At 39.1% G+C, this 15,826-nt stretch overlaps 3 protein-coding genes and 2 non-coding genes across 6 annotated transcripts; 4 read left to right on the top strand and 1 right to left on the bottom strand.

Moving 5' to 3' along the window:
• The first annotated feature begins 205 nt into the window (after positions 1-205).
• Positions 206-5,998, top strand: LOC141824240 (uncharacterized). 2 transcript variants are annotated; one of them, XM_074711489.1, is made up of 11 exons: positions 206-518; positions 1,335-1,570; positions 2,038-2,118; positions 2,205-2,526; positions 2,590-2,639; positions 3,691-3,826; positions 3,899-4,061; positions 4,138-4,266; positions 4,358-4,552; positions 5,170-5,292; positions 5,776-5,998. In XM_074711489.1, exons 2-11 carry the CDS (start codon positions 1,345-1,347, stop codon positions 5,878-5,880), a joined length of 1,530 nt encoding a protein of 509 aa, XP_074567590.1. In that variant the 5' UTR covers positions 206-518; positions 1,335-1,344; the 3' UTR covers positions 5,881-5,998. The 2 variants fall into 2 exon arrangements, with proteins under 2 accessions (XP_074567590.1, XP_074567589.1); XM_074711488.1 differs by having other exon boundaries at positions 2,205-2,639.
• Positions 5,999-6,995: 997 nt separating this feature from the next.
• Positions 6,996-7,810, top strand: LOC141823571 (uncharacterized). Its single transcript, XM_074710872.1, has one exon. It carries the CDS (start codon positions 6,996-6,998, stop codon positions 7,725-7,727), a length of 732 nt encoding a protein of 243 aa, XP_074566973.1. The 3' UTR covers positions 7,728-7,810.
• Positions 7,811-9,052: 1,242 nt separating this feature from the next.
• On the bottom strand, positions 9,053-9,125 carry TRNAR-CCU (transfer RNA arginine (anticodon CCU)). Its single transcript has one exon. It is a non-coding gene; the product is annotated as a tRNA-Arg (tRNA).
• Positions 9,126-9,790: 665 nt separating this feature from the next.
• On the top strand, positions 9,791-9,862 carry TRNAQ-CUG (transfer RNA glutamine (anticodon CUG)). The gene has a single exon. It is a non-coding gene; the product is annotated as a tRNA-Gln (tRNA).
• Positions 9,863-10,402: 540 nt separating this feature from the next.
• On the top strand, positions 10,403-14,197 carry LOC141824339 (uncharacterized). Its single transcript, XM_074711604.1, has 2 exons — positions 10,403-12,998; positions 13,579-14,197. The coding sequence occupies exons 1-2, from the start codon at positions 10,403-10,405 to the stop codon at positions 14,046-14,048; spliced, it is 3,066 nt and encodes a 1,021-aa protein (XP_074567705.1). The 3' UTR covers positions 14,049-14,197.
• Positions 14,198-15,826: the final 1,629 nt, after the last annotated feature.

Genomic DNA, 15,826 nt, shown 5'->3' with positions numbered 1-15,826 from the left:
TTCAATCGGTTCGATTGGTTCGAAAAAAATCAATTTATTCGATTTTCGATTAATTCGATTCGATTTAGTTCGATTTTAATCGAATACTTATCCTTACCTCCATGTATGAGCTAGCTAAAATAGAAGGAGACTCGCCTCGCCCCAAATTAAAGGCGGAGGCGGGAGACCGCCTCCACGTGGGACGAACCGCCGCCGTCGAGCTTCCGACTATTGCTCGATCCAGGGAGGCGTTCAAGGTTGCGCAAGCAATGTGGCAGAAACCTATAAAAAGCTCGCATTGCCCCGGTGCTTGATCGCTCTTCTTATTATCCTCGATCCTCATCCAGCCACTTCGCCGTGAGACGAATAAGAGGAAGAGGGCAGGACATCGATGGGATGCCTGCTCTTCTTACTCATGTCCTCAATTTTTATCGGGTAGACAATCGTTATTTGTAGCTTTCTGCACCGGCCGATGCCTTGCTAATTTGTTGCCTGGATCATTAGACGCCTTCCCCTCCGGCCCAAGTTACGCCTTCAAGGTTTGTTCCCAAACAACGCCGTCTTAAATCATAAGTTCGTGTTTTGTTCCCTCTTTTTTTTTTCTTTCTTTTTTATAAAAAACCTGTTCTGAAGAAAGAAAAAGAAAATTCGCTTTCGTTCAATCGAAGGGTGGGAAGATGTAACTTTCAAAATGCAATCTTTCGTGGCATTGATTTCTCTTTCTTTAACCAAAGTTACATTGAATCTTGATCGCTTTGCCTCATAAGCTTGAATTGTACCATAGCTTCCTCTGAAAATTCAATGCATGTCTACCGTAGCTACACCTTCTAGTTCCTTTTATAACTTCTGGTTCTTTTCTGATAGTGTATTCTGCCTTATTTCCTGGGACGATGCTACGGTGCTTTTTGTGTTTTTCTTCCTTATATTCCTATACAACAACTTTCTGAAGTCCTCTTTTCAATATAATTATCTGGACTTTGATTCTGTCTTGTCCCTCTTGTGAATTCGTGGCATGTTGCCATGTCGATACATGGTGGCAATGATATTTATTGGTAGGCGGAAGGTGGAATTGAGCAGGAAGAGAGGAGGAGGAGGAGGAGGAGGAGGCATATCTCGTCAATTTGAGTTTCATCTATATAAAACTATGAACATGGTTTGTATTTATCAATGGGATGCCAATATTTGGACATGAGCTTCATCGATTTTCTTCTCTATTTGTTTACAATGCAAATTAATTAATAGTGAACTTGTTCATTATCTATTTATCTTCATTCGTGCACAGTCATGCAAAATAATAATTGTGTTTAAGTTCATAATTCTGGTTAAGTATTCATCCTTGTTTGTGGCTTTTTAAGACATATCAAAATGGGTGCATGCACATCAAGGACAAACAGCAGACCCAGGTCTCACAAGTATTCTCGCCGTTCGAGGAAACACCATGGAAAGCCTCCATGTCCTCTACCTGAATTTTCCATGAGCAAGTTTGTTCAGGTTGAGTCTGCTGGGAAAACAAGGCGAAAAACAGACATTTCGAATATGAAATTCCATCTAACTCAGTTGCAGTGGCACCACACTCAAGTGGATGTTCATGGTACTACTATTTCAACTCTCCTCTCTTCGTATATTTATCAATTAATTTGCTTTGGATTTGATCGTGTTTCATTGTTATTCCTTCTCTCTGTTCATAATTGTAATTTCAACTCTCACCTCTCTGCATTTTGCGCAACCATTTTCTTCTCCTAGTTGCTTCACACTTTTACCTTTACTTGCTAACTACATCTTTCCTGGATTATTCAGTTTTTCTCTTATAGTTTTTTATACAAGAAACTTATGTGCTGATTGAATTTGATTCTGGCCCAAAGTGGGAGAAATTCCTGACTTTGAGTATCTGCAGATTCTTTTCCTCTTCTAAAATTTACAAATATTTTCTCCCAATCCTGCTGCCTTGTTATACATGAATTTAAAAGGCTCAGTATAGTTTTATCTCTCAATATCAGTGTGTATGAGTATGACTTTGCCTTTTCTTTCTTGATATAAAACTAACAAGATATGTTTTAGGAATATGTCAAGACACATGGTTTGATTCTGTCAGCATAGTCGAGTCTGATAGTGATGATGATTTCATCAGTGTAGATGGAGGTAAATTTTTATGCTGAATGAATGAATGAAAGCATCACATGACATTTCAAAAGAGTACTGACAATGGCTCTCTTTTATTACTTTAGATAGTACGCCATCAGAAAAACAGGAGACTCAAATGTTGCATTATGAAAATGCTTCACGTGTTGTTGATGCACTGTGTAAGTTGGATGATTGTGGTCATACTCCAGTGGCATTGGCTGTTGAACAATATCTGAAAAGAGAAGGTAAATTGGAGAAGCCCTCAAGCAAGGATGAAGAGGAAGATGTTGAATTTTATGGCGCAGAAAAAGTTTCTAGAAAGAATAAACAACTTGAAAAATCACATGGTAGCTTTAAGGATTTGAAAGAAAGACATGATACAGAAGAACAATCTCTTGTGAACAAGATGCAGTGTCGTTTAAGTAGGTTAGTTTCTTCTTTGAGTTTCAATGATAAGATCTATCGAACGAGTACGTCAACTGTTGTCAGGCTTTCTTACAAAAGGCAGTCCTGTGATGGAGAAGAAACTACTGATTTTTGTAAGTTTATAATTTGGCATCTGATTTCTTAAATACATGCGCTTGCTCACACACATATATGCCATTGCTGTATTTGTTACTAAAACTGTTACCAGTGCTATGAACAGATTGAATCTATTATGATAATATAACTTAATCTTAAAGAAAACCTGGATCATAGGGGATTGGGATATCAATTTTTGTGTTGCTCATATATAATATGTCCAAGTTAATTCATTCGTGGGAAATCCTGGAAGCATCATATGTTAGTAAATTTTATGAACAGAAATAGTGAATAAAATAATAATTTATAGCTAGACTGTTTTAGCCGAGCCCACCTAGTGGGTTAAGACTGGTTGTTGGTGTATTATCAGAAGAAACAAAGTTATGAAGTATTTTTACTTGTCTGTAATGTTGTCTTGAGGGTCACAAAGAAACTTTTAGTGTTTGCCCTAGTATCTAAATGTTTTCTACCCTAAATATTTATTTCAAATAATGCAGTATGGTGGATGGTTGATACACTGTTTCACTTTGTTCTGTGCAGATTATCCTGACACCTGAATTGTTTGTTTTATCGAACTTTTACATGTTTTGGTCAAGTTTGGGACTTACATTAGGTGGGAGATTATACCAAAGAGTCATTAAGGTTGTTACTAGTTTAGAGTACGTACAATAAAAGTTTCCAAGTACCTATAGATACCAAATTGGGTTGTTTGTTGGAGTGATATGATATCAGTATTCCAGGCAGTATAATGGTTTATGCATTTTGGTTTGAACATAACTAAAATATGAATATTATTTAAGCCTTTACTGCATGGATTCATAAGAATCCTTGGTGTATATAGCAGTCAGTATATGCTTGGTCCAGATTTTGTAGCTTGCTTTGTCATAGTTCTCACTGCGTTGAATTTGGATACTAGATTTGCCGTTTAGGCAATATAACTACAAAAGTTCATAGAGCAGAGTAATACTTGTTTTCTCTCCGAAGTATTTTGATGCCTAAATGACAAAATTGGTCAATTTTATCTTGCATATTCTTGAAGCTGATTTTTGCATCCTTTTTAACATATAGGTGAAACAAAAAAATTCTTACTTCGCCCAAAAGGAGGGTTAGTAATTCCAAAATCCCCAGGGGAAAAGCCAACAGCAGGATGCTGGTCCTTTCTTGATCCATCAACTTTTGAACTTCGTGGAGAAAGCTACTTCAGGTTAGTATTTTGTTTGCATGTTAATAAAAAAGTTTGTGCTTGCATAATCTCTCATATGTATTTGCTGTGAAGGGATAAGAAGAAATATCCTGCTCCAAACTATGCACCATATTACCCAATTGGTGTTGACCTGTTCATATGCCCATGCAAAGTAAATCATATTGCTCAACACCTTGAACTTCCTCAAGTAAAGACATATGGGAAACTTCCTTCACTTCTTGTTGTTAATATTCAGGCATGGAATGTTTCATAACTTTTTATGGTTGGAGTAGTCAATTATATGTAAAACTTAATTTCACATTTTCTTACAGATGCCTACTTATCCTGCTGCAATGTTTCTTGGTGATACTGATGGGGAAGGAATGAGCTTAGTCTTATATTTTAAATTATCTGAATGTTATGATAAAGAGGTTTCTGATAGTTTCCAACACTTAATAAGGGTATGTTTCTTTCACTCCTAATTGTTGTTTGCTGAACTTCTTTTGGTTGAAAATATTGCAGCAATTATGGTGCACAATTGGATCTTTGCAGAAATTTATTGATGATGAAATGGAAAGGAATAAAGGATTTGCAATGGAAACGACCACCCCTTTTAGAGAGAGGTTGAAAATCCTTGGTGGGTTGGTTAACCCAGAGGATCTTAATTTGAGTTCTGCAGAAAGAAAGCTAATACAAGGATACAACTTTAAGCCTGTTCTTTCACGTCCTCAACACAGTTTTTATCAGGTATTTAAACCATAAATAGTTAAGAACTAACTATTTTGCAAGGTAAGATTTGAGGGGATACTAATATTCTGAAAAACTAGTTCTGTGAGGAAAAGGTTCAAATTATACATTCCTGTTCTCTCAAGTCAGAACTACATTCAAACATTCTTGAGTCGATGAACAAGAGAGCTAATTTTCAACTCATTCAAACATTACTTGGATGGATAATTCCTAGGAGGGGAAAAAGGAACTCAATAAATTAAATTGTTGATCCATGATCCTTATGTAATTTTGTGATCCCTTCCTTCTTCCTTCTTGCCTCTCCCCTTTCCTAATATTCCACTCAAGATCTATATTTTTTTTCTCTACAGGAAATTATGATTTGGATGGATTGATTAGTTTACTTTTCTGCAGTCAAGTTTCAACACAAGTATTTTAATTTCTAATGTCGACTGCATATGCTTCTGTATATTGCATTTGTGATATGCAGTACTGTGTCATCATCACCTGCATTCTGGAAATTCCTTTTGCGTCTTGCTAACATTTGTGCATCTTGACATATTAGAAGTGTAAACTGAATCTTTTGTTCAGTTATATAATGAATTGTGAGTAGTGTCTCATAAGTTGTTTTGCTACAGGGTGAAAATTACTTTGAGATCGATCTTGATATACATCGCTTCAGCTACATATCAAGAAAGGGTCTAGAAGCATTTAGAGAACGTTTGAAAGATGGGATCCTTGATTTGGGTTTAACAATTCAGGTAAGTCTAATTCATATTCTACACATTTCCTTTCAATTTGAGTAGCACCATGCGTATTCTCTTGTCTTTGCTTCTTTGCTACCTACTTAGATTGGAAACCCTTAGAAATTGAATAATTTTAAGTAGCAAAAAAGTGAGATACACATTCTTCTCCACTGCCTAACGGCCATAAATATGCTCTCGCAAACAACTTTCAACTTTGAAATATAAAAAATGAAATGAATCTATGAAATCTTGATGCCATTTTTGTTAGCATGTTGCAAGATCCCATGTCTCCCTATTTGGGAACTTGAGAACCTTCAGTTCATCCTGACTAATTTGTAACATAAAATAGCTATTGAAATAATAGTTCAAATAGTTTCATACATATAACCCCGATTGCTAAGAAAAGAACAAAAGATGCTTTTGGTCTTTATGATATCTTATGTCTGAATTTGCATTTTGCTGATATTTATTTGTGTAATCTTTCCAAAATTGATTCAGGCCCAGAAACCAGAGGAACTCCCAGAGCAAGTCCTCTGTTGCGTGAGGCTGAATAAGATCGACTTTATTAATCGTGGGCAAATTCCGAGCATTGTCGCTCTATAATTGATATGTTAAAAGGACAGAGCAAAGTAGCTGTCTAATGTGATTGATTGCCTCAAATCTCAATATTCTTTTTTCTTTTCCAGTAATGTATATCCTATGTGTGTACTCTTGATATATTCAGCCATAATGTCTTTAATATATATGCATATAAATACAATATAAATTCTTTTAAGATTTGGATTGATTTCAATTAATATTTTGTAGAGAGTAAAACTTGAGTATAGAATATAATTTGATAATTTAATATGATAATTTGCTAATTTTATTAAAACTTGATTTTGTAGATCGTCTCATTCTATCTTATGATCTAAACAAAGTTACAATGAGACTGAAAAGATAATTCAAGATGAGTATAAAGCAGAAGTTTTTTCTGATTGCATTTTCTGATATTCAAGGAAAAAAGGAAGGCATTTTCTGATTGCATTGGGCATTTTCAATTCAGGATATTTTAGATAAACAATAAATTAGTTTCCATAATTGGTAAACTGTGAATCACACCAGACTGATAAGTGAAGATTAATTGCTTCAAACACAAAATGACTTGTGACCACAAAATAGACGTAAGAAAAATACAAGCTTAGAATTGATCCAAGATTTTGACCACACTCGACGGACGAATGGATGGAAGCTACAGAAAGCAACAACATATGTCTGCAATGATCTGCTCGATGTATGGATGCAAGCACAAGAAAGCAACTACATAAGCAGCACTGTGCCCCAAAGCTACGACTTGAATTAGTGGAAGACGCGGCTTCAGATGGACTCTGAACCAGATGCAGTCACCCAAAGAAAGCAACTGCAGATGGAGAGGTGTGGATGAGCCATGCATGTATATGAATGACTAAAGATTACAGTTGATCGAGATGCATGACGACGTATCCAACATGTGACTTCAATTTGTTGACCACATCTACTCTTCCCTGTGGGATGTGGCTGTGGTCCTCCCCTCCCTATGCAAATCTAAAATCCAGATACTTAGTCACGCAGATAAACCTGAAGACATGACTAGCTAACTGCTATATAATTATGGAGCATTCAATGCCTTAGCCCATGTGCAGCAGTAGGAGTTAACACATTATATATATTTTCTTCCACCATATAGCTGGGGATTATTTATGTCTAGGGCTGTTCATCTTCGAGGAGTCGACTCCGATGAGATCGACGTGTTCGAGGCGACGCAATACTTCTCCGGCAGGTTCATCGTCCATGATGACTTGTGTCTTAGGAAGGACACGAGAGAAGCAAGGGCGCACAGGAGAGTAATGGGCAGGAGGAGTTTAGATACCCTGATCAAGACCAGATTGGCTGATAAAAACTATGGCAAGGACAAGAAGCAGCAGCAGCAGCAGCAACAGTGGCCTGGTGGTAAGATGGCTAACTTCCTCACTTCCCTTTTCAGACAAACACTAGAACTGTACAAGAAAAGATCGCGGAAGACGGATCGAAATCTCGAACTGGAGGTGCAACCAAAGAGGGGAAGCAGCAGCAGTAGCGGTGGCAGTTGTTATGTTAGCACAAAGAGAAGTGAAGAAGGCTACTGCAGGAACAAACCAAGCGAGAATTACCAGAAACCTGCTTCTGATCATCAAGGAGTAGTAACTCACGGGGTTAAATATGATGAAAAAGAAGCATCGTCTAATTCAATGAGTACCAGAGAGTTGATGGCGAGAAGAGATCATAAAGAAGAGTACTTGGTGATGGTGAAGGAGTTAGAGGAAGATGGTGAAGGGAGCGACTCTAGCTCCGATTTGTTTGAACTAGAGAGTTGTCATTTGCAGGGTGATTTTTCATTTGATCTTCCTGTTTATGGGAGCCCAAACTTGCATGCATGGTGTTTACAGAGTTGATGCTTCTAATCTTGCATATTAGTCGACAAATAAAAAAAAGAATGGATATATAACTGAGGTCTTTCTCCATCTCTTAGTTTGGTTTGGTTTCAGTTCTCTGTATGTGTCTTCCAGCATGCATGTATTCCTATCCAACCTGTAATGGTATTTTCTGATAGCAAGCAAAGCTTGTCGTTTAGTTCCTTCTTCTTTTATTCAATTTATTTCACAATTGTTGAATTATCTTCTATATAACTATGTGCAGTTGAAATAATATTAGTTCAAAGAAAAATAGAAGAAGCAGCCAGGAAAAGAAATAGGAGAAATTTGTTGGAGTTTTTCTTATTCAATAACTCGATACAAATAACCATAATATATAATCTTATCTATAGATACATGCGATATTGGTCAGGATTCTCCAACAATATTTTCTTGTTGATGCAATTGCATGCCGACTTCTTCCTTAATAAAATAAAATGTTATTGTGCATAGAAGATCCTATTACTTCAATCATATATATGACATTGACAGGATATAAGAACATGAACATGAAAGATGCCATTACATATTCTTCATAGAAGGTGCAATAATTTGATTGTACTTTTTCAATCATCCTAATTCAAATAGCTAGCCAATAAACCACAGCTTAATAGTATACCTTTGATGTATCAAATTAAATATCCTCAATGTTAAAGAATTTGAGAATTTTCTTTGCATATGCTTCTTGAAATGAAAATGACTTGTCATTTTCCTTTACTTTGCTTCGCCTTAATTGACTTGTCAAATTCTCAGAGCACTTTCATAAAAGTTATTTTATATAATCATTCTTCTTTGAATTCTAGCATCCAATGCCTTTTTAGGCCAACCTTTATACTTTTATTTTGTGGGTCCTTAATAATTGTTTGAGATTTAAGAAAGTATATGTATCAAGATAGTCAAAATATGTTTACAAGAGTGATATTTGGATAAGTATTAATAAAATTGAAGAATTAAATTAGAAGCATCAAAATTAAAAAATATTAATAAAGATTAATGTTAAAAGTTATTTAAGCTAAAGGATTATCTTAAAATTTTGAGAATGTATAGAGTTATTTATGAAATTTTGAACCATTAGATGTGAAAATTTTCATGTTTTAGAGAAAGAATTTGGAGTCGATTGCAATTTATGGAATAGTTTGGAAATTTAATTTAAAGTCCTTGAACTTAAGTACTCATATGTTTACTAGTTTTTTCAAACCTTAGGCACTTGGAGGGCCGCAATTTAAAAATCATACATATTGAGAGGAGGGGTCCACAATACATACGGACGCATACGGAAATGGAAAAAATTAATTTAATTTCATTAGCGCGCCAGGTAGGGGTCGAACCTACGACTTTCTGCTTAGGAAACAGACGCTCTATCCACTGAGCTACAGGCGCTGGTTATTTTTAAAACAATTTTTATATTTAGTATCTTAATTCATAAGAGTTAGTTAATTATATCAATAAAATTGAACAACTTATTGCAAAATTATAAACTTAACATATCTAAATTATGTTCATCAACTAATCTCATATAAATTTATAAATAAATAAAGATAATTTTAAAATAAAAAATAAGTTAGTTGTGTCAACCTCACGTATCAATCAAATAAGATTAACAATGTAAAATTTTAAATAATTAATTAAGTTTAAATCAATCAACCTTTTATATATATATATATATAGGAAATTGATCTCCTGCTTTGCTCCTTCAACGCAGCTGTAATTCGTATGCGCATTGGATAAATTCGATAGTTGAGCACCGCTTCTAATACAATAATTTAACTATTCTAGTAGTTGGATTACTACAGAACGTAGACTCCTCCGACGTACCTTGCATGAAAAATCAAACCCTAAATGTGTGAGTAATTCATTGTGCCTTTTACTGCTATGCTGTGATGGGGATTAAAATTAACCAACCTTTAGTTCTTTCCAAATGATGATTAATAACCATTTAGTCACTTGGTTTGTCTAACTTGGTTATCTTAGCCCTTGATAAAACTTGAGAATATACATAACTTATATTACTTATATAAAAAATTAATTGTCTCAAAACCAACAGTGGTCCCATGGTCTAGTGGTTAGGACATTGGACTCTGAATCCAGTAACCCGAGTTCAAATCTCGGTGGGACCTTTTTAAATTTTGTTAAAAAACGGTCCTTTCTTTTTGCTCAATCAATTCCGCGTGAATTTTCGATCGGCTTTTGAAGACTTGACCTGAGTGGAATTTTTAAGAGAAAATTATAATTTTTTTGACATTTCATTTCGTTTTCTGACAGTTCACAAACTTAACTATTTTAGTTTATTTAAAATCATTTCGTAAAATTCTATTCAGTTCATCCTCAACTAAAATAAATACTAAAATAGTTTATTTAAAATGTTTAGGTGAACATAAATACAAAATTTCATCGAACATTATATTTTTACAAAAAAACTAATTAATCGTCGTTCAACAAAAAAAAAATCGAGTAAATTAGCTTCAAAGTACGGAGATCATAATGAAGTAACGCCTTTTTATTTTGAGCATATCCAAATATTATCATAAAAACGTGGGTTTATAATTTATATCCGTAAAAGATAAATAAATTTAAAGCACAGCAGAAAGGCATCCGAGACGAGAGAAAAAGAGAGTGGAGGACTACTGCCAGCCCTCTTCAGTCTTCACAACAAAGTCATGCTCTTCTTCGTAGGCTGCCACATCGTCCTCCTCTCTCTCCTCCTCCCGCCGTCCAAGGTGGCCGCCGGAGGCGACTACGGGAAGGACCATAGCGTTCTACTTTCCATCAAAATCGACCTCGCCGATTCCGGAGCAGCCGCGCTAGCTGCCTGGGACAACGCCACCGACCACTGCTCCTGGCCCGCCGTCACCTGCGATAGCAGAGGGGCCGTCGTCGCTCTCGACCTCTCCGGGAGAAACCTCTCCGGTCTGCTCCCCTCTTCCGTCGGTGGCCTCCGCTTCCTCTTCCACCTTTCCGTCGCCGCCAACTCCCTCTCCGGTCCCATTCCCCCGGAGCTCTCCCTCCTTACCTCCCTTCGCTACCTCAACCTCTCCAACAACATTTTCAATGGATCCTTCGCCCCGTCCCTCGGCCGCCTTGCGCGGCTCCGCGTCCTCGACCTCTACAACAACAACCTCACTGGATCGCTTCCCCGCGCGGTGGCGGCCATGTCCCAGCTCCGCCACCTCCATCTTGGGGGCAACTATTTCTCAGGTTCGATTCCGCCGGAGTACGGCAGCTGGAAGTCCCTAGAGTACCTTGCGCTGTCCGGCAACGAGCTCACTGGTCCTATCCCCCCGGAGATCGGCAACCTCTCTGCGCTACGCGAGCTCTACATCGGCTACTACAATAGCTACGAGGGCAGCCTGCCGGCGGAGATCGGCAACCTCTCGGCACTTGTTCGCCTCGATGCTGCAAACTGCGGCCTCTCCGGCCGCATCCCGCCCGAGATTGGCAACCTCCAGAGGCTGGACAGCCTCTTCCTCCAAGTGAATGGCCTTTCCGGCGAGATACCACCGGCGCTTGGTCGACTCAAGAGCCTCAAGTCCCTGGACCTCTCTAACAATGCCCTTACGGGAGAGATTCCTCCGAGCTTCGCCGAGCTCAGCAACCTCACCCTCCTTAACCTCTTCCGCAACAAGCTCTTCGGTGCCATCCCGGAGTTCGTTGGCGACATTCCCCAACTTGAGGTGCTCCAGGTGTGGGAAAACAACTTTACTGGGAGCATCCCTCGCCGTCTCGGTACGAACGGACGCCTTCAGCTTCTCGACTTTTCCTCGAACAAGCTCACTGGTTGGCTACCCCAGGACCTCTGCTACGGCAACAAGCTCGAAACGTTGATTGCCCTCAGCAACTTCCTCTTTGGCCCGATTCCAGACTCCCTTGGTCGCTGCGAATCCTTGAGCCGCATCAGAATGGGGGAGAACTACCTCAATGGAACCATTCCACAGGGCCTACTTAGCTTGCCGAAACTGTCTCAGGTGGAGCTCCAGGACAATCTCCTCACCGGCGGGTTTCCCAGTACCGGCAACTCTTTGATCTCTCCTAGTCTTGGACAAATTTGCCTCTCGAACAACCGCCTAACTGACCCTTTGCCTCCGTCCATCGGGAACTTCTCCGGCCTTCAGAAGTTGTTGCTGAACCAGAACTCGTTCACCGGTAGTATCCCTCCAGAGATCGGGAGGATGCAGCAGCTCTCGAAACTGGATCTCAGCGGGAACCGTTTCTCCGGCTCGATTACACCTCAAATTACCAAGTGTAAGCTTCTGACATTTGTGGATCTCAGTAGAAACGAACTCTCCGGCAATGTTCCGGCTGAGATTGCTGCGATGCGGATATTGAACTATCTCAACCTGTCGAGGAATCATCTCGAAGGCCAAATTCCAGTCTCAATCTCAACAATGCAGAGCTTGACGGCGGTGGATTTCTCCTACAACAACCTCTCCGGTGACGTCCCGAGCACCGGCCAGTTTAGCTACTTCAATGCCACTTCCTTCGTCGGTAATCCAGACCTATGTGGCCCTTATCTTGGCCCATGCCAGCCAGGGATATCGCACCCGGTTCGTACCAAAGGCGCACTCTCGGCGTCCTTCAAGCTTTTGCTCGTCATCGGTCTCCTCATTTGTTCTATTATCTTCGCCATTGCGGCCATTGTAAAGGCCCGATCTTTGAAGAAGGCTAGCGAGGCCCGTGCATGGAAGCTCACCGCATTCCAGCGGCTCGATTTTACAATCGACGATGTGTTGAACTGCTTGAAGGAGGAGAACATCATCGGCAAAGGAGGGGCTGGCATAGTTTACAAGGGTGTCATGCCTGATGGCGAACAAGTGGCGGTCAAGAGGCTTCCGGCGATGAGCCGGGGATCATCACATGACCATGGGTTCAATGCAGAGATTCAGACACTTGGAAGGATTCGCCACCGACATATTGTCAGGTTGTTGGGGTTTTGCTCCAACCATGAGACCAATCTTTTGGTATATGAGTACATGCCTAATGGCAGCCTTGGGGAGGTTCTCCATGGGACGAAGGGTGGACATTTGCACTGGGATACAAGGTATAAGGTTGCCTTGGAGGCAGCAAAGGGTCTCTGCTATCTCCACCATGATTGCTCCCCATTGATCCTCCATCGAGATGTCAAGTCCAACAACATCCTCTTGGATTCCAATTTCGAAGCTCATGTGGCTGACTTTGGACTTGCCAAGTTCTTGCAGGACACAGGCACCTCAGAATGCATGTCTGCCATTGCCGGCTCTTATGGTTACATTGCTCCAGGTTTTCTTCCTTACTCTGAGATTCAGTCCATGTTTTTGTTCCCATGGCTATGACGTTGACCAATAAACTTCATGTTTACTTTATTGTCTAGTTTCATCATGGTTCAGATTCTCTGCGTCATTAGTCTCTTTGTGTTGTATACCTATTATTGTTGAATTAGCTGAAACCAACTAAAAGGCTTGTTGTTCCTACTCGTAGTTTTAATTATATATTTTGCACTACAGTTATTCCCATATGAATTACCTTAGAGGCTAGAGAAAAGTTAACTAAACTGGACATGAATAATTTGCATGAGATATTTGTGATTCTTCTCTACTTCATTGATGAACAATCCAAAACCAACTCAAAAAACTTTAGATCTCATCTTTTAATTTTTTGCATTATGCCTTTTGATTTGTTTTTATGTTTATTGGAGTACTGTTTTAGAGGCAAATATGTTTGCTCTCTGCATCTGTTATTGTTTAATTTGTGTGGCTTATTGCCATCTAATAGAACAAAGTTAAGTTCTATCAACATATTTATGATTAATCGCTATAGGAAATTTTCCATATTGATCTCATCATCGTAATTTGCTGCACAGAGTATGCCTACACCCTTAAGGTGGATGAGAAGAGTGATGTTTACAGCTTCGGAGTGGTTCTTCTGGAACTGGTTACCGGAAGAAAGCCTGTTGGTGAATTTGGGGATGGAGTGGACATTGTGCAATGGGTTAAGAAGATCACAGGCTCTAACAAGGAAGAAGTGGTCAAAATCTTGGATCCAAGGCTTCCATCCGTTCCCATCCATGAGGTGATGCACATGTTCTACGTAGCAATGCTCTGCGTGGAGGAACAGAGTATCGAGCGACCGACAATGAGGGAAGTTGTCCAGATTCTCAACGAGCTCCCAAAGTCTCCACTGAAGCAGGGAGAAGACTCCTCTAGCGGCAATGTTCCTGCATCACCACCACTTGTGGCCTCCTTGCAGTCGTCACTGACCAATGAAACTAAAGAGCAGCAGCAACAACTACCAGCTTCAACCTCACCGCCATCAGATCTTCTTAGCATCTAGTGCTCTAAAATTAAATGTTTCCTTCAGTAGTATTTTGCTTTCCTGGCTTCTAGTTGCATGATCCACAGCTTTTAAATTAGATGTTATTGCTACAACTGATGTACAGCTGGAATGCCCAGTTACTATGCCTGTGTGCCATATTGATGGGTTTTTTTTCCCCTCTGCTGCCATTACTACACTGCTTCTGCTCACTGCCAGTCTGAGATGCCACCAGCGTAAACACTGAGAAACGACAGGCACAGCCTTTAGCTTTTTGTAAATGTTAGCAGATATAACTGGTTTGGGATTGTGTTCCTGCGAAGTGATGGGAGAATGCAATGCCCCCTCCCTGTTCCATGGATTTTAGCTCAGTCACTAGATGATAGGGTTTCAGGGTTCCACTACTACCACATGAAAATTTGAATTAAATGTCCTCCCTCTATCACGGCCTTGTTGCTCATAAAAGCACAGTTGACTGACATCTTCAGCGCTGGAGACTTGTGCTTAGCTTTGATTTGTAGGCTGTCCTCTAATATCAAAATAGGAATCCTCACATTTGATTTGAGAACTCGATATTAGGAGATGTTTATGCATTCAATCATTGGAAGACTAAACTAGCATCCTCGCAATGATTGGATGATAGACACTGCTAAATCTACCCAATTAATCATACTAAAGACTAAACTTGACACAAAATATTTATTTTTGGATCATTAAAACGTGAATTTTGTTTTTGTTGGAGCAGATGGTCCCAAAAGGTTGGCTCTAGGTTGACTCCGTGCTACATGACTACAATCTACAAATTAACAAATAGTAGAACACTACAACGGTGCATCGTTTCTGTAGATGACTGATTTGGCAGCATCCTCCTCTTCAAATGCGTGGTCCCTCCCAGTGCATGCTCTTCTTCCCCTCCCTCTCACACTCTACGACTACGAGACACTATAATAAAACGTACGTTCGTTCGTTCATTGCATTTCTCTTAATAAAAAACAGGAAAACAACATCTACAGTTTGATGCACGCACGCCTACGGACCATGATATGCACCTTCAGTGGCTTACAGCGCACTCCTCTGCTCTTGGCTGCAGTCTGCAGACGCAGCAGCAGCAGCAGCAGCAGCAGCAGCAGCAGCAGCAGGGTAGAGTGCTCCTTGTTCTGGATCGATAAATGTGTCTAATGACTGATCTAGTCCCAGTTTAAAATATTGGTCGAGAATAAAGTTAAAGTTGAATCGTGAAAGGGAGGCACGTGACTGGGCTCGTTTCTCATGTCACAAATCTTGATCAAGTCGCGTCGGAACTCGATCTCGGTGCTGGTCCAACTTCTCGCAATTTGCATCTCGAAGCGAGGAGTGGATTTTTTAGATTCGCCCCTCGGACTTTTGAGATATTTTACTCTCTCTCTACTTGTATTAAATACGTTTCCATATTCATTAAATGTATTTGGATCGAATTCAGCGTTCTCTCTCTTTTACCAAGAGACTGATTGTCAGAAACAAATAATTTTATACTATTTGGATAGTAAGATAATTTTTTAAAATTATTTTTCTAATTTCATCTTACAATAAATAAATAAATAAATATAATTTTTTATATCCCAACACATGTTTGTTCTGAAGAAGAGGAGAGAGATAAAAGTAAATAATATATATATATATATGGCCATTCTTAAACTTATTATTTTCTTACTTTTACCCATCTTAAAATCTAGTAAAACTTTAATATATGTACCAAGTTATTTAAAAATACATATCTTTGAAGGAATTGAATATAACAAAATTGAGTCTTTTATAGAATA

Source organism: Curcuma longa, chromosome 3 (assembly GCF_044706935.1).
Source record: "Curcuma longa cultivar G26 ecotype Majalengka, Jawa Barat chromosome 3, ITB_CL_G26_1.1, whole genome shotgun sequence".
Classification (NCBI taxonomy): Eukaryota; Viridiplantae; Streptophyta; class Magnoliopsida; order Zingiberales; family Zingiberaceae; genus Curcuma; species Curcuma longa.
This window is presented reverse-complemented; position numbering and strand designations above follow the sequence as displayed.

Excerpts from the sequence above, each read along its gene's own strand:
- LOC141824339 (XM_074711604.1), top strand. The coding sequence starts at position 10,403 with ATGCTCTTCTTCGTAGGCTGCCACATCGTCCTCCTCTCTCTCCTCCTC. Across the intron at positions 12,999-13,578 it reads TTATGGTTACATTGCTCCAG|AGTATGCCTACACCCTTAAG; the intron begins GTTTTCTTCCTT and ends TTTGCTGCACAG.
- LOC141823571 (XM_074710872.1), top strand. The coding sequence starts at position 6,996 with ATGTCTAGGGCTGTTCATCTTCGAGGAGTCGACTCCGATGAGATCGAC.
- LOC141824240 (XM_074711488.1), top strand. The coding sequence starts at position 1,345 with ATGGGTGCATGCACATCAAGGACAAACAGCAGACCCAGGTCTCACAAG. Across the intron at positions 4,553-5,169 it reads CTCAACACAGTTTTTATCAG|GGTGAAAATTACTTTGAGAT; the intron begins GTATTTAAACCA and ends GTTTTGCTACAG. Across the intron at positions 5,293-5,775 it reads ATTTGGGTTTAACAATTCAG|GCCCAGAAACCAGAGGAACT; the intron begins GTAAGTCTAATT and ends AAATTGATTCAG.